This window comes from Tachysurus fulvidraco, chromosome 21 (genome assembly GCF_022655615.1).
Source record: "Tachysurus fulvidraco isolate hzauxx_2018 chromosome 21, HZAU_PFXX_2.0, whole genome shotgun sequence".
NCBI lineage: Eukaryota > Metazoa > Chordata > Actinopteri > Siluriformes > Bagridae > Tachysurus > Tachysurus fulvidraco.
Window position 1 is genome coordinate 8,220,454 of NC_062538.1, and position 24,515 is coordinate 8,244,968.

Here is a 24,515-nt window from a genome sequence, read left to right on the forward strand (position 1 = left end):
TGCCTGTTGAACTACATTAATAGTATAAAAGATTTTCCCCCTGAAGATTTATACTCTAAGACAGAAATGATGTTAGTGATAATTAATCTTGTCCATATCACTGTATGGGAATGACAGTTAAATATGGAGAAAGCCCCTTTTCCTAGAAATCATTTTTCAACTCAGCAGACTTATACTTTCTTTTAAATGTCACCCCTTTTTTTGATTATATGCTTTATAGGGGAATTATTTTAAGATTCTCTGAAAGATATCAGAAAATATGTGTTGATTTGAAATTTCTGGCAGGCAAGTGTTTACTGCATCATTAAACATAAAGCTTTTATGCTAAAATATGCAAAATGTTGGGGATGTTTTCAATAAGTGTAGTGAATTTTTTTTTTTTTCATGACCTGGTGAAATGTTGTTACCACATCAGAGCACCAGGGGTAATACCAGCCCTCATAGAAATTTGATGGTCTTCAAAATTGGCCATTTAAATCGACTTTGGAGCTTCATTTACAGCTAGTATTTTGTCGACCTTGTTTTGCTTTCCTGGGCTTGCTTCCACACTTCCCTCTCATTGTACACAAATCTAGTAGCTGCTACTATTACTACTTTTTGAAGCTAAATGCCATTACTTCGAATAACATTTTTGACTATATGCATATGAATGAAAGAGCACGTCTGCACATCTTAGCACTTTTCTTTCTGTTACAAAATAAACGTGATGTTAGGATCTTCTCATCTATCATCTGTTTAGCCTCTCAGTGGTCTGCAGTCAACAGTGGCCCTTAAAATAATGTTTATAGTAATTCATGTATTATATTATGCTCATAGAGTGTCTGTTCATTATTTACTGATGCACTTCTGGGCCCCTTCTGACCACCCTCTGGGTTCCCCATCTAAAGTTTTTCTACTGTGTATGCGTGTGTGTGTCTAGTGCAATGAACCGGCATCAAAACAAGCATGTATTCCCACCTCACACCCGTTGTCCTCCAGATAGCCTCTAAACCATAATGCCAATAAAACAATAATAGAAAATGAGTGTTTCTCCACCAGTAACACCAGTAAACCGTGACACTGTGTGTTATAAATAACTGGAACACTGGAAAACTTTCCATCTTTTAGCTTTCATTTGAAGCACACCAACACCCCATGATACTGTTTCTGGTTTTCTGAGATAGAAAAGAAACAATCTTAACGCGTGACCTTCGTATAGGACCACTGGGGGTCCTGGGACTGTCATTTTTTTTTTTTTTTTCTTTTCTAATCCGAGTTACCCTCCACCATCTGCCGCACGTGAGAGCGCGCACTACTTTCTTTCCAGGCTCTTTAATCCTGTGAAATAGGGGGCGCGCTCTCTCTGCACAGAAGGCGTATCGATTCCCTTAACGGAGGTGCTGCGGCTGCCGCGCGCTCTCATTCCTCTTACCCCGCTCTTCTCCAGCGGACTCGTTTCTTTCCTCTACTCACTATATTCAAATAACCGGGGAAACAGCCAGGAAGCATCTCGCTAAGGCTTGTCCATTCTAAGCAGTCATCCTTCACGTTCCTCACGGAGAGAGATTGCAATGCTTCAGACACGGGATCTCATCTGGACCGTTCTGCTCTTTGGACATGCAGGTAAAGATGCGAATAAGATTGATTTATTATTATAAATGTTTTGGGGCTGGGAGAAAATGCTGTGAAGGGATTCAACTTTTGAGATTCTACTCGCATCCTTTTGGTCCTGATGCGGTTCCAGCTGCTGACACAATTACACGATACGGGATGAATCGACTCTGGGGCACTTGGTTCTTTTTGCGTTTTCGATAAGTTGTGTACGGATTTGTGGTGTCGCTTTACATCCAGAATATCTCGTACAAAATTGGGTTTGGGTGTTTGAACGAAAGACGGTGTAGGGAGCAATATATCACGGATGAACTGATAATTTGATCCGATAACAGGGCCGTGTTTCCATCGTGAGATGAACCTCGTAGTGGCTCGTAATTGGTTCTAGATGTGGAGCGGTGGTGGGCGCGCGACGATTTTGCGCTCGCGCAGGTTTGTGGAAATGAACAATCAAGACGACCAGGACTTTAGGTGAAGTGTGAACATCGTAGAAGGGCTGTTATAGATAGTAAACGTTTGAGCTCGTGCATCTGCGTGTGATGTGATGCTGTGTAAGCGATGATATACAGTAGGTGCATAGTTACAGAGCGCGCGCGTTACCCTTAGCTCACTTTATTCTCTCTCTCTCTCTCTCTCTCTCTCTCTCTCTCTCTCTCTCTCTCTCTCTCTCTCTCTCTCTCTCCCCAAGTCCCGTTTTAGTTACAACTTAGCCAGTGACCAAATAGTGTTGAAACTTGTATACTGAACATTATATTGAACAGTATACGCACATGCTGAATTGCTGTACAGAATGTAAAGGATCATGCACATGCGCGCGCGTCACAAAATACGCACAATCACTAAGTACATTAACCCTTAGTAGTTTGTACCAAGTCATAGGGAGTTGTCTTGTTTTAGATTTAGATTGTTGCCTTCCGAAATGTGGAAAAAACAAACAAACAAACAAACAAACAACAACAAAAAAAAAAAACAAAAAAAAAACGCAGTTATTGCGGGACATTTTTACTAAAAAAGTTTTGATGCAGTTTTACATTTCCGTTATTAGTAAAGCGCGCGAGCTGATGGTTTGGAGGGAAGGAGGGAGGGAATAATGGGAGGACAAACTCTCTCTCTCTCTCTCTCTCTCTCTCTCTCTCTCTCTCTCTCTCTCTCTCACTCTCCAACTCAAAACGTTATATTTATGTTTTACACTTCCATCTCTTTCTAACTCAGATTGTCCCTCTCCATCTCTTTGTTTCCTTACCCATATCTTCCAAGATTCATTATTTCTCTCTTTCTTTTTCTGGTCATCTTTGTCTATCGTTCCACTTTCATTCATGTCTCTTTCCCATTCATTTTTTTACATCAGCATCTCTGCTTTCTCTTACTTTTTTCTCTTCTCGTTGCCCCTCCCTTTTGTCCTTTATTCTTTGTCTGTCACCCTCTCATTTTCTGCCACTCATTTTTGCTCCATCACTCTCTGGTTGTATCCTTTATGCCACCTCCATCACTCTACCTTTAAATCTCTCTCTCTCTCTCTCTCTCTCTCTCTCTCTCTCTCTCTCTCTCTCTCTCTCTCTCTCTCTCTCCCTCTTCTTGCAGTGTGTCCCACCGTGTGTATGCCCAACACCCCCCTGTCCTGTTTTGTGCTCTTCAGTGTGTCCTCCACTTTTTCTGTGTTTCTATTTTTTCATCAATATCCCCCACTGTGTGTTTCTTCTTCTCCTGCACCCATCCAATTTTCCACTCTTTCTCTTTCTGGGCATGGCTGTATTCTTAAGAAGTATTTGTGAAGTATTTGCTCTGAAATATGGTGATGTACAAAGGAGTGATAGATTAAAAAAAAAAAAACTGCTGTTAAGTGCAGAGCACACTTGCACCTGTCAGTCTCTTTCACTTTCCCTCCATTTTTCTTGCACACTGATTCTCTTTCTTTAGCATCGTAAGGTGTTGACATGTTAATTTTGACTTGCAGCTGCTTTTGTCTGTCTGTGTGTGAAAGAGATAGTAGAGGGTAGGCAAGTGATATAGACAAGACAAAGAAAGAGAGAGTGTTAGTCAGGGACATAGATGCATCACCATCAGAGATCAGGAATGCATGCCCTCTGTCACTTCAACAGACTCCTCTGAATTTTTCTCAAACTACAAAAGAGAATGAAATCAGCAGATATCATAAACATGCATTTAAATAGTAAAGAAGAAAATGCCATTCTTAAGTGTTTAGTCTGCAGCTTGACCTCAAGAGAAAAGCCAAATTTAAGATGAGTCAACAGCCAAGGAAAAAAAAAGAAGCGGGCTGAAAAGTCTTGAAATTGTTCACATCTGGAACTTAAACTTCTGCGGTGAGTTCAAAGCCGCTATGAAAACACAAACGGCCTATTTTTGCACAGAGAAAACTGTAACGAAAGAAAGAAAACGGGGAAATGGGTCCACAATGGGTCAGAGAAAATTATACCCTACTCTGTCTTTGTTTAGATAAAGTCCAGAAAATTTAGGTGAGTTTATAAACAAAATTTGACTGTGATTACGATGTGATTAAAATTAATATTAGCGTATCATTGTAATCACCTATCATAGCATACTGTCATTTCATTAAGTGTTCTCCTATAATTAATAGTCATATCAAGTTCCCTCATATTAGCTAAGTCACCGAGAACATCTGCCAGTGCATCGTCAAGAACTAACTGCATTGTTTTGTGGCACAAGCTAACAGATGCCTTTGACTGGCTAGCGTCATGCTGATGAACCAGTGAAAGGAGAATCCCATCCTCCACATATTACAGCTAAACCTAACACAGATCTACCTTTTGGGATCCACTTGAAACAAAAAACAAGACTATAGAATATGATTAAAAGGCTAAATAAGGTTTTTTGGGACTGAGCACAATTTCACATTGTACAAACATCTGGTATTCATGGCAGACAAGGATTTCATCCCATTAGACCATTCCTTCTAATATATTTTTAAAAGAAACATCTTGTTGCTAATAAAAAAATCATCCAATCATCTAAATGTGTACCAGAAAAAAAAAAAAAGAACAGCTAGCCCGGCTTGACACATCCGAAGTCTGTGCAAAGTGAGAGAAGATTTTCTTCAGCAGATTCATTATCCTGTTTGATTTGATCTTTTTGGTTAATAGCGTAAGAGGACATCATTCTGTCTGACAAACTACATACCTGTGAATTGTAATGTGAATATGTCCTGTGAAGCTTTCACATCCTGCCTCATCTAGCTGTTACTAATGCATTAGTTTAGGTGGTTTGCTGATTTTATGCTGGGAAACATTATTCACGCTTCTTTGTTGCTAAATAAAGCCTGATGATATAGCCAGAACTCTTCAGTCAGGTTTATATCACGGTTACTATAGACACTCGGTTGTCGGTTACATCTCTCTTGTATTCACATTCCAGCATCACACGTCATTGTCAGTAGTCTAGGTCAGTGGTGCATTCTTTCACTAAATGGCAGTGGACATACAGTATGTAGCAGGCATTTCATAGTCAAGAGTAAACAGCTAATGCTCAGGCTCAGCACATGCTCAGGCTTTTTATTTCTTATTTATAGTTTTCTTTGGATCAACTAGGTTCAGTGTGCTAGTGGCCCCGGGTTTTTTTTTCTGTTCACATTTAACAAACAAGACACAAACAACAGTCTTTGCTATTGCTCTTTAGAAAAGTTGTTTACTTGATATGAACTGCAAATAGAGGACAGAACCCTCATCCAAAGGCATGTGTTGTAGGTTGATTGGCATCTTTAAATTGTCTGAAGTGTGTAAATGGGATAGACTTGTGTTGGATAACCGGTACAGGAAATGGATAGATGGATGGATGTACTGTGTATCTAAAAGTGCACCACTTCATCACTGCGCATACTACTTGTTCTGAATACCACCAACTACATCACTGCACACATTGGGGTTTATTCGTAAGTTTGATGAATTACAGGGCAGGGATAACATACGACGGATAACATTGTCGACGTGTAGAATGCGGATATGTGGTAACGCTGATGAAACTTAGCAAAGCAAAGTAGTGCAGCCTAAAGCTGCCACAGTTACAGCAGGCAGTAAACTTGCAGCTTAAAATGTTGAGAGAAAATGTATTAAGCAGACTTTAAAATATATGTTTACCAAAACCACAAACACAGCAAGCTACACTAGGAACTTTCTGAGAGAGGGAAAGGAACATGGCAGAATCATTTATTATGAAGAGAGTTTATTTGTATCTGTAGCAAAACACTTACTTAGTTAACAGGAATTTCATACTTTATTAAATTATGTAGTACCATTTTGTTTATCTGAGTCATTAGGTTTCTGGGTAGCCTAATGGCATAGTGCTTTGTGGACAAGCTAAAAGATTTAGCATTTATTTTCCTTTCAGTGCATATATTGTCATAACACGTAACCATGGCACATATCAGACATGAAGCATTATTACTGTCTGAGGTTTTGTTATCTGTTGTACACTTTTCTGGCAACAAGCTTCAGAATCTTGCTTCAGAAAGTACTGTAGAAGTCATTCTATGCACTTCTGTGTATGTCAGTTTCCAGCAGTTAAACAAACGCTTTTCAACCAAGCCTTTTAGCTGCAGAAATTTTTGTGCTTTCACAAGTGCACTGGGATGTCTCTGGTCTAACCATGGTGTTACTTTGCATGCCATTCTGCCATTTAAAAAAACAACAATTTGGATTAAAATGCAGTAGAAAACAAACAGGAAGGATTGATAAGTCATCCCACTTGAAGTGTTCCCTAAAGGATTAAGTTTTCTTTAGCATCGCTAAATGAAAGGTAGTGTTGTGTGTGACAGATGTGTGAAGAGGAAGCAGGAACTACTGAAGAGGTGTTGTTCCATTCCAAATTAAAAGATGTGAATGTCTGAGGATGGAGTTGTGTTTGCAAGAAATATCATATAGTGTCCACAAGTACACAAGTACGATATAGGACACTTGTCAATCGATGCAAAGGGACCACCTCTAATTGGATAGTATTTGGGCGCCGGAGGAGGTTTGCAAGAACCCTGACCTGGCTGTGCTGAGAATATATTTTATTTATTTTTTTGAAAATACTACGGATGATCTCAGCTCTTCATTACACAGATCAACCAAAGTCAATTGTTAAAATTCTGTTCTTACCAATAAAGTTACCGCTTTGAATTGCCACAAGGTTTATTTTTTAAATGAACAACAGGTTTGTCCCTGGAAGGACAGTTACTTATTCCTCATTTTGTGCTCTACTGAATATGTTATGGTTCCCGTAGTAACAACACAGGACAGCAACTTGTTTGATGGACACCTACCCGGAAACAGGCTCCATGTTAAACTGAATAAACCAAAGTCATACAATACAGCAGAACACTGTATGATGGTAAACTCCCTGAAGAGTATGATCCTTTTACAAACCTATAGTTTAACATTACTTCTGAAACAAAGAGTAGTTCCTGATTGTCACTGGAAAACATTTACATTTCCATCATTTGGCAGACACCCTTATCCAGAGCGACTTTCATCATCTCATCTTTATACAACTTGTAACACAAGCCACAGCTACAAACTGAGCAATTGAGGGATAAGGGCCTTGCTCAGGGGCCCAACAGTGAAACTCACAACCTTCCGATCAGTAGGCCACTAGGCTACGGCATTCCCACTGCACTCAACGCCATCTTGGAGGCTGTACTTTGGAAATACGGAAAAATAATTTTAAATAAAATATATTATTGAACATATACAACAGAATTATTCTATAAGCAATGAGATATAAAAGTCATGTTATACTTGTGAAGCACATACTCAAAATGAATAAAGTTTGTCAGGTATGAAACGGTTATTTACATATCATGCTTTATTTCTTAGATATTACATTTTTCCCCATGATGTTCTGGTTGTTTTGTTTGTTTAAGTATAAGTATAGTGAACTATTAAGTTTTAAGGCATTTACTTAAAGGTGGGGTCTCAGTTGTTTGAAAGCCAATATTGACATTTGAAATCAGCAAAACAAACATGCCCCTAACCCAAATGGGTCCCACCCCTGTTTTGATAGCCCCGCCCCACACATACACCAGACAAGTATTATGTTGAGGCAGCTGACCGAGGGTAAATTTTGATCAATAAATGAACTCAATGAGTAATACTATGGTAATACAAATATGTTTTTGTAGTACTGTGTGTTGTACCGTGAAAGGTTTATCTCCGTTACCTCACACAGAAGATGTTCAGTTCTCTCCAGTGCTGGAAAGCTGATCCTATATTAACACGTCCTACTTCTTGCCTTATCGTAAGCCTTTCTTCGCTTTCTTTATTTGTTTTTATCCGCCATGTCAATATTAAAACTGCTTTCTGCTAATGTCTCACATGCGCACTGAACCCTCTCTCTGTCCATATTGACAAGGCACACCTCTTTCTGCTTATTGGCTACACATTAGTATTGTTTTTGTTTTGTTTGGCGGCCCAACGCAGTTTTCTGAAGCATTTCTCTAACAACGGAGAGAGACCCCACCTTTAAGGCTCATCTAGCTCATTATCCAGCAATTTCCAGCCCTTTGTTTACATTTACAAATTGATCTTTAGAAATATGCAGTGTGTCTGGTTGTTGAGACTAGAAAGAGAATTGAATGCAAGACTTTTGAAAATGTGTTTATTGAATGCATTTTGTGGCAAAGAGAGGGGAAAAATTATTCACTCTTTGGCGCAACATCAAGGGCTGTTGTGTGAACTGTGTGAAGCACTTTGGAAAGTGAACCTGCAATTGAAAGATGCTTGTTAACAATTGTAAAGCATCATAATAAACCATACCGTTGCTTGGAGTAGACATGCTGAAGCTATGAGAAAGTGCTGAAAACCCATTCAGTAAGAGGAAATGTACCTGTCTTAAGAAATATTATAAGCTCCGCAAGACAAATGGATGGAGTTTAATGGATGGCTGTAGCTGACCCCAAGACCTCATTCTGTGCCATTGTTATTACTCAATAGACTGTGAACATCTCTCTGGACAAGGACATAGATCTAGAGCCAAGTTCTGAGGAAAGATTTTGTCTTGAGCTTTATGACCTTTTGTGCTGTGATGACGGTTTAAAATGCAGCTCATTACAATAGATCTTAGGAAGAGCTTGAAAAAATAGAAACAGCTGAGCAGTAATGGAGGACGGAGCTGATTACTTGTTTGCGTCTTTTATTTATTTTTACTCATTACAGCTGTGGAACTAGCGCTAGGATAACAATAATCTTCCCGGTACAATTGTTTGCAAGTTGTATTGATCTTATATCTGTCGCAAATCTGTAATTTCAGCAGTGTTTCTTATAGTGATGACACTTGATGTCTGATAAATAAATGCCTGATAAATAAACCTGATGTCTTTTACAGTAACGGTGGTGGAAGACAAATGTGTGTGAACCAAAGTAAAACAAAAATAGCATCTCAGACATCTTAGACAGGCTAAAAAATTATACAGGATTTTTTTTTAATGCTATTGTTAACCCTAGGGCTGAATATGTGTTTACAGATGACAGGATAGCTGTTTAGTCTTCATATAATATATAAATATATAAAAAACAAAAAAAAACCTCAATTTACAGTTTTGTGTGAATATTACATTTACATCATTTAGCAGACACTATTATCCAGAGTGACTTACAGTACATTTTCTTATTTCACTTTATACACCTGAGCAATTGAGGGTTAAGGGCCTTGCTCAGGTGGACCTGGGATTCAAACCAATGACCTTCTGATCAGTAGTCGAACACCATAACCACTGAGCTACCACATCCCGTCACATAAAAGCCACATTGTGTAATATTTTGATGTTAAAAACAGTACTGGTATACTGTGTAACCGGACTAAACTGGTGATGTTTACTCAGACACGGGTGTTTGATAGGAACCTCACAGGATAAAAGAGACGCTGCATGCTCCAGGATGCTACACTTCACTTGTGTCGAGTGATTTAATTCAGTGGTTTAGTAAATATAACACTGATTCTAATGTGTGATTTTTTCTGGTGCCTAAACTTGTCACTGTTTCTTGCTGTTTCATGATGTTTGAGTTGAAGCTCTGGTAACACCAAGGCCCCAAACTGAACTATTGAGCTGATGTCCAGTCAAGCTGATATTCCATAAGGACTTTGCCTTTGATTCATCATTACTGCATATTTTTGTTACAGACAAGAAGTAAGTTTAATTGCACTGCGAAAAATTATATTTGACTACAGCACATTTAAAATGCACGATAAATAGCAGTCAATATCCGTGAGTTAACTCTTATTCGTGTTCGAGATTCGTGATTCATCATTACTGCCTATTTTTGTTACAGACAAGAAGAAAGATTAATTGCACTGCGAAATATTATATTTGACTACAGCATATTTAAAATGCACGTTACATAGCAGTCAATATCTGTGAGTTAACTCTTACTCATGTTCGAATATTAAAATTAGCCATTGTGCACATGCCTAATTGTTCTGATTGTGTATACTGTACACATGTAAATATTATTTACCCCGCAGCTGGGGCTATAAAAAGGCCGTAATTTGTTATGTAAAGCTTATGTTACAACAGAGCATCTTCTAGTTCTGTGGTGTTTTCCACTGCTTGTCATTTGATAAGAATGGGCGGTCTGTGCATATTAATCATGGCATGAATGCGGACCCAGGCTGATTTGCATTGTTGGCTTCGAAGCTGTTCTATAGAGCAGTGAGGGGAAAGTGAGGGGGGAGGGGGGAATGGAGGGAAATGGAGTGGGCTTTGTCATTCTGAAAGGCCACTAACCCCCTCCAGCTCTGAAAGACTTTCTCCTCAATGAAGAAGCAGAGTCGGCTAAAGTTGCAGGCCAACAGGCTCATGAGTAGAGTGCAGACATTAGAGAAGTGACCAAGGACCTTGTATTTTCTATCTTAGCTTTTGTCCGATGACACAGCGCTTGCGTTGGTACTGGCATTTTCAGCGCAGAGAGATGGCCTCAGGTGGGCTTTATTCTGTCACAGTAGCAACAACTCAAACTCAGGGACAAAGCATTACACGAAGCACAACTCAGATATACAAAATGAGGATATTAATTATTAATTAATAACAACCGATCCAAGACTGAAACAAAGCCGTTACAAAAGTTTGTAAGTAACTGTAACGCACATTAGCATTCTGGTGTTGTCTCTGAGGCAGAGCGTGTATATGTGCTGTACTTGGGGGCATGGCTTTTGAGGAAAGACTGAAAGAAGGATCTGTATTTGTTTGGCTTTTGAGGTTTGAAAGATAATGTGTGTGGGAAAGATAGTAAAGTAAATTGATATTGCAGTAATGAATCTGTGCAAATTTACCAGCATTAGGAACAAACAAACCGAACGGGAGATGCATTGTTATTGCTAATATAACCTCATTTATGCAGCTACACACTAAGAATACAATCTAAAATCATTTAAAAAATTGAGATTCAAGCTATCACATGAGAAATTGGTAAGAACAACCACAGAGCGGTTGCTGGTTGGCCATTTCATATGAATTAATTCTTAAAGAAAGGTATGAACCCTGTTTTGATCAGTTAAGATCGGTTGCTCTCTTTTGTCTTTGAATTTTTTATCCTTAAGCTTAAATTGAAAACTTATAAAAAAATTTTGAGCTCTAAAGCCAGCTTCTAACAGTTTGTTTTTTAACGCAGTTAAAATGTGAGTCTGGTTCTTATAAGGTTCGCTTGTTGCCTGGATCAGCACTAAATCGAGCATTAGCACTGTGTCAGTGGACACTGGGGTATCTTTTTCTCTCCCTGTTTGGCTGTCTCTGTTTCTATTTTTTCCTGACCTACTCTTTGGCGGGCTGTCTATCCATCTCCTCTTTTCTGTCCTTCTCTGTGGCTTGCGGATGCTGATGAATAGTGAATTTGGGGACCGTGATTCAGAGTGACTCATCAGTCTCTGATGTAATACCTAGCAATGGCGGCTCGCTCATCCCGGGGCGTCCGGCAGCCCCTGCCGAACGTCACGATGTGTTTGACTGATGAGCTGAGAGTGCGCTATTTGCTTTATTTGCTCTTTTGGGAGTTGAATTGCACCATATGGTGATTAATATCACAACAGAAAGAAATGACATCCTCATAGAAGTTGGATTGTGAACTTTTTTGTAGTACAATACAAGATAAGTACATTACACCTAACGCAGATCCAAGATTAAATGCGTTTTGTTAATTTTGCTAAAAATAGTGGGTGTTTTGTAATAGAGTGCATCATTAGGGTTACAGGTCATACACATGCAAGTTTCAGCTGACTTTGAGTATTATTTTGTAGTTTGTCATTCAATCTTCTTTTACAAATAACATCCTTCTTTAGCAAAGACTGCATTCAGTACAACGCAAGCAGCTGAAAGACCAATCCGACTCTAAACAGACTCTTTTACTGTGCAGGACAAGTGAACCCATAGAAACAAAGCTGACCTCATCCTCTTTGGCCTGGGGTTACTGGGTTTTGTTATGCATGTGCAGTTCTGTTATACAGCTTTCATAAAATGCATAAAAAGCGACAGTGGGTGGCTCAGTGGTTAAGGTTCTGTGTAAGTGACTGGAAAGTTTTAAGTACAAAAGTCTTTCAGGGCCACTGTTTGGTCCTTAAACGAGACTCTTAACCCTTCGGTCTGTGCTTGGAGTGGATTGTGTCTCATTTGGAAGGAATGGACAAATTATAGCTTATTCAACAGGGGATGCTTAGTTCAGACAATTATGTGCTGAATTTCTTCCTTAAAAAAATAAATAGAAATAGTATTGATTTAAGCCCCAGCTTTGTCTAATGTATCAGTAATTAATTAGCCTAATTAAAAATGAGCATAATTTCTATAATAAAGTTAACTGAAAAATTACTGGTAACAGCTGGTTATTGTCCTTGTTTCTTTTTAAAATCTGAACAGTGTTTGCTTTTTATTGCTTTTATGCTTTTATTATTGCTCCTCTTTCAAAGTGGGACTTTTTTTTATTGCTAGTGAGAATGTTTTTTTTTTTTAATGATTCATCATTTCTCATCATTCCTATCATGACAAATTATACTCTTCAACCTTATTTTTTTTAACAAAAGTAAAATGCAAAGCTCAGAATAGGGTTTGGAAAAATATCCACTGATGCAGGCTTTTCTGAATAAGGAAAAGAAGTCAGTTATGGTCATGCTGTTATAGAAAAATGATCACTGACTGGGCGGTGTGAAGCAGCCTGACATGAAATAGAGTTTCTGTCACTCTGAAATTGATTATTTTCCAATAATAGAATTTTATGCCTCAGCAATTTGTCAACACTGCCATGTTATTTATTTATTTATTTATTTATTTATTTATTTATTTGTACAATTTTTTAAATCCATTTCTTGTTGTTAAATATTGTGAACCATCTGCAAAAACCTTTTTTTTTTTTTTCACTTTGTTATTAAGGCAAAACATTCACCTTGTTCATATTTCTGAGACACTGTAAATCTGTTCTCAGAAGTCTTTCTGAAGACCTTTTCATGGTTCATGGTTGAAAACCCTTTTCCTCTGACATTGGAGACACCTTTAAAAACAATTTCAGTAAATTTGTCCTTACAGAAAATCTGTTAAAATGCAGCATCCATCATCTCGGTTCATGTGCAAGCTGTTAATATGGCAGTGATATTAGAACGAGTGCATTAATATAAAACTGTTACTTGAATTACATCCAGAGCTGCTGTTATTAAATATTAATCAACATTGAAGATGCAACAACACTGCGGTTTAAGTGCATTTTAATAGCTTAGGTTTGAACCCACATAACAGCTTTTTTTTACACGCTGAACTTTTATAATAGTGCATAGTAAATACTATTACGTATTAGGTCATAGTGTGCTATTTTGAATATACGGTAGCTTTATTTATTCTGTCAAGCTGGTCCATTTGCTTTTGGCAAACATTCATATTCAGGGCTAATATTTACATTGTTGCAGGAGCACTGAAAGTATTCTTCCTTTCACATTCATGCTCTGAATAGGAGATGACAAACGTGTCTAATGAAAGTGCTTATGCATGTAAAGTGCAAATCTGATGTGTGTGTGTGGGGTGTCAGATTATCCAGACATGCAGTGTGGACAGTGACAGTGTTTATTTATTTATTTTGGATATTGAGGTCAGTAGATTGTTGCGCTAGTGACCCGGGTGAGATTAGGTTGCACTCGTCTTCAGTCCTTTCCTGTGCAGAATCTGTTTCAATTTCTTACCCCTTATAGTAAGAGATGCTAGGAAGGGCCGCATGATATCAGCATCCATTTCTTTAATAACGAGTGGCATCGCTGAAGGAAACATCATTGACACTTGATCTGCTGCTTGTATAAAATTGCAATGGAGAGATGGCGCACTATGCGCTATTCTACTGTATTATTATTTACCTCTACAATCTCTTGGCACAAGCCCTCGAGCATCCCGCTGAGGTTGGGGAGCGTGATGTTATCTCTGTGATTGCCTCCTCACCTTTGATCGCTTTCCATGCGCCTCCGCATACTCCGCCACCCTTCATGCTGCTTCGTGTCATTTCTCTATTGCCACTGAAACACGTCGTAATCACAGGGCACGGCTTGAATATCAAGATGCTAACCATTAAAGTAAATAATTCTGCTGTTTCTAACAGTTAGTCCTGAAAAATATGCCCAGTGAAGCCCTTTCTGACTGCAATATTACAGTGTTATGAAGATGATGACTCGAGTTTATGTTGCCAAATGTCGATAACTTTTGGGCCATTAATTCAGGCTTCAGGCTAAAAACAAACCGTCTGCTTTATCGTCCGAATCCCACGCCTTCTTTCATCTTCGTTTCATAAAGATTCCAGCTATAGCGTTACTTTCTGAGATGAAAACTCCTTCAGTAGCTACTCTAGCCGAAGGAGTTTAGAGGCTTTAGGTGATTAGGAGGAAAAAAATGCTCTCCTCCGCCCTTTCACTCAGTAGGGCCATGGCGATGTGAGCAACAAAGGTTACGGATTAAGTATAAAGTATTGCTTTTTTTCCCCGTGTGGTCATTTCTGTTAGCACCCTTGATCATAAAGGTATGAATTACTTTTCCAAGTACAGAAAACATTACCCTGGATTACGCATTCTGGAAAGATGTTTTTATAAGCAGAGTTCTCATTCCTGCATATATCCTGTGGCTTTTGGTAGCTGAGGCATCAGTGAGATCGCTGTTAACACAAAGCCCCCTGAGTTTGGACATCTGTTTAGGTTTTAGGAACAAAGAGATGTCAAGCTGCAGATAATTGATAAAGGTTTCTAAGATGGATGGGCACTTGGGACACTAGGAAGATTCTGCTATGGTAACAGATTTGACTAAAATGTTTTTTTTTTGTTGTTGTTTCTTTATGTTACTGTGATTACAGCCATCATTGAATTTGGTGAGTGGATGCTGTGAATTCTGGCCAGCTGGCAACAAATAATTATTTTTAAAAAAATCAGATTTTCTTACTTTTCCTATACCATGACTTGGAAAAAACAAACAAACAAACAAACAAACAAACAAAAAACGGTTGGATGTTGATTATTAATGCATTACCGAGTCTCAGACTGGGACCAGGTGGAGAAAATCTATTAAGATTGACAACCGTTTAGGGTGAAGCCAGTAAATGTGGAGCAGATTGCTCTAAAAGCCTGACGGAGACCGTTGGTCTTTATGGCTCCGAGGCCTCCTCATTTGTTCGTCTGTCTATGACTGGGCCAGATGGTGTGGAGTGGGCGAGATGTGGGCTGTGTCAACAGAGTAACAACTGTGAGTGTAATGTTAGTCACCATGTCTCTGCAGTGCTGTCTTCAAATCCAGAGTCTTATAGCTAGCAACATCCATTTCTGCACTTTGCTCAGAATGATAGCAGTAAAGATTATGACATATGAGACTTTCGGCCAGATGCCAATATCTTAACATCTGTTTTATGTATTTCCATCAACGATGAGATGCAAATGTCTAAACCTGGTATATGTTTTGGAAGAGTGACAGGTTAAGAAGCAAAAAGGAAAGAAAAAAATGCAAGCGTCTAAACCAGGAGTGTAAAAGACAAAAGAAACAGAAATCAAGGCTTGGACGTGATTGTGCATTCACGCTATGAGAGGTATAGTATACAGGTACAATTCACACTTCACTGAAGGGGAAAGGACACATAAAGGACAAATAAAGATATTTGAAAACCTGGGTCTTAAAAAGAAAAGCATGATGCAATGAACAACGACACACAGACAAAAGACCAGACAAAAGTAACACAAAGAACATGAACATAATTGGGCAACAGACCTATAACGGGATAGTGATGGAGACAGGAATTGAAGAGAAACAGAAACTCACAAGCACCTGAGAACCAGAACACAAATGGGAAATTCTTCTTCCTAATTTTTTGTCAAAAAAGGTTACGTATGATTTTACGTATGAATCCAGCTATTACAAAATCATTACAGTTCTATGCATTACTATGTTACTAAAGTAGTACTGTTGTAGTACTAAAACATTACTATGTTACTGCTCTTACTTACTACAACCCTAGGAATGGACACTTTAAAAAAGATCAGGTCTTGAGAGTGTATCAAAGGACAGAGTAGTTTGTGTCATTTCATGGAAAAACTAATTTAGAAATCCAATTCCCCAGAGCAGGCGATGTTTGATTACCAGTTCTAACCAGCTTCCACAGCCTGTGGCTGTAGAGTTAACATTAATCATCCTGTCAGATCTTCAGAGTGCAAATTATAACCAAAATCGCTCTAAAATGTCAAAGAGAAAAGAATGCAAGAGAAGACGCTGGAGTGAACTGGACCCCATTCTGGATGGTTAAACACCAAAGCTTGCTTAGGCGTAGCAGAAATCAGGCCTGGCTGGCTTTCCAAAGACAGGCCATTTTGAAGACCTCTCATTAGAAAAGCCGTTCCCACTGTTTATGGATCTTAATGAGTATTGCCACAAGGAGCCAACTGAACAAAGAAGAGGCCACTGTCCTAGTTCAGAATGGAATAAGTTTACTCTTCCAGTGGACAGAGCGCCATGTCTTTCCTCTGCTTTTGTGCTGTTGGAGGCACCTGATGGGCCCCAGGACTCTTGCTCTCATTAGTGTTATTGGAAAAGACAGTCTCTGGACATCAGTTTGCCCAGAATAAGGAAAAGCCCTAATTAGTTCATTCCCCAACATGGTGATCCAGCTCCACAAAGCTTAGAGCCACTGGAGGACATACTGTACTATTCTCACACTCATTATATCAAAGGCAAATACTTTTAAACACTCAAACACAAAGTCACATCAGGTGCCTTTTTTTTACTACTTGTTTATTAGTCTGCAGAAGGTAACTTCCAAAGTAAAGTCAAGAAATCACACATAAGAAGACCTTGACTGACGGACATACTGTTTATCCTCACTTTTGCTATTACTACGTTTGTAAGTTGTGTGGAGTGTGACTAGATCTGTGACATTAGAAATTAGATACAAAAATGCATCAGGTCACGGTCATTGTTCATTCATTTTTTTAGTAATGTTGTGTGTAAAGGTTTTGGTAGGCAAAACCATATTTTTAAAAATTCCTGAGAAATTTCTATAAAGTTGCAGGTTTTCACCTGCGAATGAATAAACATGCTATTCACAGCAAAACCGATTTACATTCAGTGACACCCACAAAACTATAAATATCTGAAAGTGAATATGGCAAAATAATGACAAAACAGTAAAGGATTTAGCTCCTGATCAAATGAACTTTACGTTAATTAGTCTCAAACTCAGGGGCAGACATGTTTTAATCGAACCTATTGGATTTCCAAGAATACAACATTTCTTGTGTAAATACTTGGTAGCAACTCGATAGATGTAAAAAAAGCTCCAGTCATTTGTTCATTCTTTTTAAACACTAGTATTGTTGTAATAGATTTGATCAGATTTGATCAGGCAGCAGATATTTCTTGTAATTAAATCCTTTTTAAAATAAAATAGTTCTTTACTCTAATAATGCTTATTTAAAGGAAATATATTTAATATGGGATTCTCAACTATGAAACCATGTTGCTGGAGGCTTTAATTTTCATTACGTTAATTTTTACATGATTTTAAAGGTTCAGAAACAGAATTCGTTCTGAATAGTACATTGTAAGCCAAGGCTCATTGACACAATTCGATGTTGTCTAATGAGTGAGTCTATTATCATTATTCCATGCTGTGCTTCATTAGAATGTTTAGGGTACAGCGGTTTGCTCGATTTTATTCATTCTTTCACTTACTATTGAAGGTTTGGAAATAAAGTCAAACACAATGGTCTTTTGTATATCAGTCATTTTTAAAATATCACTACGAGTCAGAGTATGACCATTATGTTAATGATAAGCTCCATTAGAGCATTTAAAGTTTCTCAGCATGCACAATATTTTGGTTCAGAACAAACTGAAGTTACATCAAAGTATGATTATTTCTTGATGTACACAAGATGTTTGCCAAGTTCCAAGGCTCTATTCCTGATAAATCAATCTACATTCTCATGCATTTTGAAGGTCAAATTTATCATTTTTACATTATTTTTTCAACTAAATTTAGACAACATGCCATATTGCATGCCAAAGCACACTGATAATTTTATGTCGGAAAAATAAAATCTGTCTACTGTGATTTCACTGATTTTCTGTCTTCAAAAATAGGCACAATGTGTTATACTGTACATCGAGTCTCCCTGACAATTGCATTATGAGTCACTTTATGATCATTATTTCATGCTGTGCTTCATTGGAACATTTAATGAAGTATTTTATGTTCAGAACAGAAAATAAGTCACACAAAATAGCACGCATGCTGAGGATTATGCTGTCAGATGACGTGATTGTGCTTTCATTGCTATGTGAGGTACAGTATACTGTAGACGTGCCATGAGACGGGAGTCATCTGAATTCTCAAAGTTGTCAGACCAGACGTGAATACAATTCGCACTTCACTGAAGGGGAAAGGACATGGACAAATAAGGATATTGGTCTTAAGAGGAAGGTAGGATGTGGCCTCGTTAGCCAGTTAAAAATGGAGCAGTGGTCCATTTTTTAAGTATTATTATGTATTATTAATTAATTAAGTATCATTAAGCTACACTGGACATTTGTCTGTTTTCTTACTTTTGTTGGTGGCACATCTGGAAAAAAAAGCTGTCTTGTTTACCAATATATGAAAGGATTTTTTTATTGTAAAATTTTTCTTTTTTTGCCAGCTACTGTAGATTTTTTTTATCATCCACGTTGCCACATTTGTCCTACCTTGTGATGCTAGAAGTGCCGTTTTTGTCGTATTTTATTTCTCTTTTTGAGATTCACCTTCTGACAATAGCCTATGTCTCCATCAAGCAAATGTGACTCAGACTCAGACAGTCAGTAACAGCCGTCCTGTGTTAGACAGGGAGCTGGTGCGTGTAGTTATTGTGTTTCTGGGCAACAGAGTGACAGCTGTACATTGCTTTGTAATGAAGGGACAGAAGGATGAAAGGCGAGTGTCCAGGGGAGAGACAGAAAGAGAGGGTGAGAGCTATTTGGCTGCAGCTGTGTTTGAGTAGTCACATCACTGTTTAGACACCAGGACGTCTCTTTCCTTCAAATGAAGCATAATTCCTTTTCAACTGTGTTGTTGAAAAGCTACAAGAAAATATGTTGAGAATTTATTTTCAGCGTGACACATTTATCATTGTCTTTATTTACCAGACGCTAAGTATTGTTACAGTACATGCAGACCTCTGACTGTGATCATCACTCAGGATTTCAGCTCAGACCAAACGATTCCAACCATGACAGATGATACAGAGGCTGGAGATGAGTTCATGACACTCAGAAAGGAAACCGTATCAATAGCAAACAATCTGTAGGAGCTGACCGATAATGCACTAGCCGGTAGAGGCTGGACTGGGTGAGAGAAGGCATGTGGGACACATGCTACCTCCATTCATCACTGAACCTCTATGTGCTACTGACATGTTGTATATGAAGGCTGACAGAGAGAGGAAAGCTGGTTTTGCAATTCATTTAATGGCAGCTAATAATATCTATCATTATCTGGGCACCTCTTATGCTGCATAAACTCTACCTGTGTGCTTTTGTTGTTTGGATGAGATGAGGCCATGATCCCTTTTATCAAATTGATTAAAAATTTCTACTGATTTTATCAAATGGAACGCATAGTCTTGCTTAATCATGTTATCTTATTATTTAGAAGACGCAAGACGCAAGATTTCATGGTCGGTTAGACCAAGGAGACCAATCACCGGTTGACCAATCAAATACCATAAACTGCTTTATAGAGAAAACCAGGTCAGCGAAATGAGCCTTTCGGGAGCCGAAGAGCCGACTGTTATTGGTGAGCTGAGCCAAATGATCCGAATTGAAAGAGAAGTTATTCCCATCACCAATGAGCATTCTTTACACAGGGCAGTATATCGAAACAGTTTAGATTATACTGTACATTACAAATACAAGACTTAAAGAAATAAAGATTCACTACAGATCTTACAGTAATCGACTCAGATTCATGATTCATGTTTTGATTCATACCTGATTCAATATGACACTGCTCAGTTTAATTTCACTTCTATATCTTGTTTTGACTATGTAATGAACAATAGTTTAACAATAGTATAGCATGTAGACCCATGTGAACCAAAGTGCAATAAAACACTGTCAAGTGTGTGTGTTGTATCTGGGTTTCTGCATAGCTATCATGTGTCTGAATTGATTTTTTTGTAATACTAAACGGATGTGTGGTCTTTCAAGTCAAGTATCTGATTGCTTTATTTATTGCCCTTAACTGGCAAGTGTTTCAGTAATGCGCTCTGAAAGAAAGTGATAAGGCTAGCATTAGCTATTGCACCTTTAGCTGCAGGCTAGTATTACTGTCATGCTGCCTTTGTACAGTAGGAGTTTACTAAGTTTTGTGGTGTGGCAAGTGCATTTTATGGCAGTTTTATTTTATCAGTGCTTTTGTTCAGACTATGATGTTTGCTCACGTCCGTTTTTTTTTTAGTGGAAATACTGATTTATTGTTTTGTTTTTAACCGTTTTCCCTTCTATTCGAAACAGATCTAGACAGCTGTATCTGAGGCCAAATTCGACCAAATTTTTTGAAACAGTTTTCCTTCACACTCCTACTCTTTACAACTTTCAGGGTTTAGTCACACCATTGTGTTGTAGTAACAGCTCTTAATACTACTTTGTACACTGCAGTACAGAATTATTCCAAATACTATTTTTGACAATTCTATCTGACTTTATGTATTTTTATTAGCTTTCGGTAGGGTCCAGTCTCCAGTCTGAAGACATGAATAAAATAATAAAGTCATTTCTGGTTTAGTAGTGTAGTAGGAGGGGTTTGCTTACTGAGTCATATGGAAAGAATGAGTTAAGACGTTTCTGGTTTTCATAAAGAGTTACATTTTTTATCATTTGTTGTTTTCATAAAGAGTTAAATCACAAACAAGGGTTTGAAGCTAGCTGAAACTAGCTAGGCTTAAGGATTAAGAGTGTTAATTTTTGTTCCTTTTTTATGTAAGTACATACTTTCTTTCTTTCCTTTCTTCTTTCTTATGAAACAATTATGGAAGGCAGTTATAAACAACATTAAAATAAAGAACTATGCAAATTACAGTACCTAGTAGATAATTTGAATTTTGACCAGAATTTTTTTGTATTTCTAATGTAATAACTACGTGTTTGTGTGCAAACTCAGATATAATCATTCCATATTATGTATAGGGAAAATGGATTTTTGCCCAGCCCTGTTTCTGTCCTTAATTAAAAGATTAAAGCCCTTACAGTGAAAAATGGTCAAAACAACAAAAAAACTCATACTAGAACACATTAAGCATTTCATGCGACAAAGCTGACATTTTCCAAGCTAGAATTCAACAGCAGGTTTATGAATGATCAGGGATCTACTTAACAAAGCAGAAATATGATAAATAAACAGAGAAATACCACCGTCCCTAAGGAGTGTGCTCCTGGCGCCAGATACACTGGTGTGGAACTAGGAAGGCTTAGCATGCTTCAGCTGGGAGAGTATTTACACAATAGTACCTGGATGAATAATTAAATGAATTCTTAAATAATAAATAGTGAGCCCGCTAGTTCAGCTGGTGACTCAGACTCTCTGACCGGGTAGCTGAGGGAGGAGGCTGTTGGTATCTGGGGGGGACGGAGGTCTTGGCAGCTCTGGTGCCAGGTGAGCGTAGCAGATGGCCTGGCGCCAGCCTGACGTGTGACTACTCTATGGGAGACGCACTTTCCTCGGTCCACAGGGAGCCAGACGAGACTGCAGTCCTGAATCACTAGGTCCTCAGGGGCAGCCGTCGTCTGCTTGGCCTCACCTGTGACACTGACTGCGCAGATTGGACTGGGTAGTGTTGGGGGGGTTATGGTGCACACACTGAAACAAGCACCTTTGTCTTTTTGTCAGCGCATAAATTAGATCCTGTGTTCAGCTTTTTCTAAAGAGCAGGCTTAATTAGCTAAAATATGCATGAAGCATTTCAGGTATACAAATTAGCCCAATTTCCACGATGGTGGGCTGTTTCTTCAAAGCAACAGCGGAGGCTGATGAAAAGCTCAGGGGCAACACGGAGACTTGTTGGCGCTGGCTGTACATTCTAAGTGACTAACAGCGTCTCATAGGGACACCGTATTCACTTAGGCATTGTTTAAGGGCCTTGTTTGCCATGCCTCTCTCACGATACATGTTATTACAAGATACCATCCGCTCTTAGACTGGAGGGTGGCTCAGTGTTGTCAAGGTTTATCTTGTCTTTCTTTATCTCTACCTTTAGGACAGCTTATTCTAAATATAAATATAAATAAACGAGAGAAGTGACACTTTAATGTGATGTTCATGCTATGTTCCTATGTTTGTCTGTGCATTTTAAATGAAACAATCACAATTTCCTTATAATGAATAATGAACTAGAACCAGGTTAATTTTATACATTATCCTGGATTTACTACATTGTAGCTAACAAATCATAAATAAAGAATGCGACATGAGATGGCAAGTAGATGTGGGACAGGAAATGTCTCCGAAATGGTCATAAATGTTCATTACATTTTTAAATATTTTTTGGCATTAAACAGTTCATTATTTTAACTCATAGTTCAATAGCAGTATTGGATAATGGATACTTTGGAGAATATTGTAGAGGAAAAACATAGCATACAAAAACATGTAGAGGAAAGACCATCTTTTGCTTTGTATCTCTTGTACCTTGAGATAGGGCTGTGTGTTTGTCCTAATCTACACCCACAGATAAGAAATGATTTGATTTGCGCCGGCCTTGCGAGACACCATGTCGGCTCGTCTGACGTTATTAACAATGTGACTTTTTGTGTGATTGTTGCTTATTTGCTTATTTATCAGAGGGTGAAAAGAAAACAATGTCAAAATACTTTTTATCAATTCATTACACTTCAGATCATAAGGGGAAGGAATAAAAGGTAAATCAGTAGAACCTACAGGGTACATGCAAAATGGACTACTTCCTTAAATAGTGTCACCTTTTTTCTTTGCCTCTCTCTCTCTCTCTCTCTCTCTCTCTCTCTCTCTCTCTCTCTCTCTCTCTCTCTCTCTCTCTGTGCCTAGAGTGTTCTCCCACTGTCACTCCTGTCCTAGCTTCTGGCCCAGCTCCTAAAATAGCACCAAGTGAAATGTGTCAAGGTTAGATTGAAACAGCTTATCCCTGCAAGATTTATTAAGCACGACTACTTTCTGGTCTTGGGAGACGTGATAAATCATTGACAGAGGAATTTATGCGTGGGCTTCAGATGAGATTTAACCTTGTTATGCTGAAATGAGTCATAATGCTTTCCCGTTAAACAGGGCAGTGTTTTTATTTATTTATTTATTTATTTTTACAGGACCACGTAATACATTACAAACAATGAGCTAGCTAGCTGAAATTATACAGGTATGATTATAGATGTGCTCAGAATACTAAATCCTCTACACTCCAGTTATATTAGGAAAGAATGTCATGTGGAGGACTGTTAATACCTCAGACTTTGATTATTATTATTTAACAAGAACAGCACCCAGTGTTTTATATCTCTCATACCAGAGCTTACTTTTTATCCATTTCTAGTTATGTTTAAAGTAGTGAAATGTCGTAAAGTAAGGTATTTCTTGCTAATGTTTCCATTATAGCAACTATGATTAGCTGTTCTCTTATCAGTATCTCTGCTTTTAATAAGTTTAACAAAAACAAAAAAGCGAGTAGTTACAGAAAGTCAGAAATCGGAAAGTCCTCTGTCTTGTGGTGGAAAACTTTCCGAAGATTCTTGATATTGACACACAATCAATGACACTGCACTCACACTTTTAAGTAAATGTCTCCTCAAAGAAAAAAATTCCCATATGGATTTTTTTTCCCATATGGAACGTCCAGCATAATGTTAATATACACTCAGGATCGTCTTTATTAGAAACACCTGATCGTTTTTGCAGTTATCCTATTAGCCAATCATGTGGCAGCACAGTGCATACAATCAGTCAGATACAGGTCAAGAGCCTCAGTTTACATCACACATCAGAATTGAGTAAAATCACTGAGACTCCAGAGACTGTTGTGTGTGAAAATCCCAGGAGATCAACAGTTTCTGAAACACTCAAACCAGTCCATCTGGCAACGACAATCATGCCACGGTTAAAATTACACGTTTTGGGTATACCGATGTTTGGTATGAACATTAACTGCATCTTCATCTGCATGAGCTTTTGGTTTGCTCTGTAACTTTTCAGAGACATTTAAATATACATCTGGATATTAAATTTGAATATATACATTTACATTTATCTTTAATAATTAAGGCTAATGGTTAATTGTTTCAAGGAAAAACTACCTGAGACTACGTTACTCAACACCTTCCGTCCAATCAGATTTGAGAAATCAGCAGCACTGTTATACAATATCTTAATACACTATAATAATAGTTAATATTATATAATACTAGTTGGCAATATTATATATCGATAAAATGAAAA

The 24,515-nt window shown here is 38.1% G+C and overlaps 1 protein-coding gene across 10 annotated transcripts in view; it reads left to right on the plus strand.

The window, feature by feature from the left end:
* The first annotated feature begins 1,366 nt into the window (after positions 1 to 1,366).
* ncam1a (neural cell adhesion molecule 1a) overlaps positions 1,367 to 24,515 on the plus strand; it is a 258,401-nt gene continuing 235,252 nt past the window's right edge. For 3 of the 10 annotated variants that reach the window (XM_047805606.1, XM_047805607.1, XM_047805605.1), the window contains exon 1: positions 1,368 to 1,602. In XM_047805606.1, coding sequence (XP_047661562.1) covers positions 1,551 to 1,602 — 52 coding nt within the window. In that variant the 5' untranslated portion in view covers positions 1,368 to 1,550. Of the gene's footprint in view, positions 1,603 to 24,515 lie in introns of all 10 variants that reach the window. The other 7 variants (XM_047805604.1, XM_027134124.2, XM_047805609.1 and 4 more) reach the window with 5 other exon arrangements.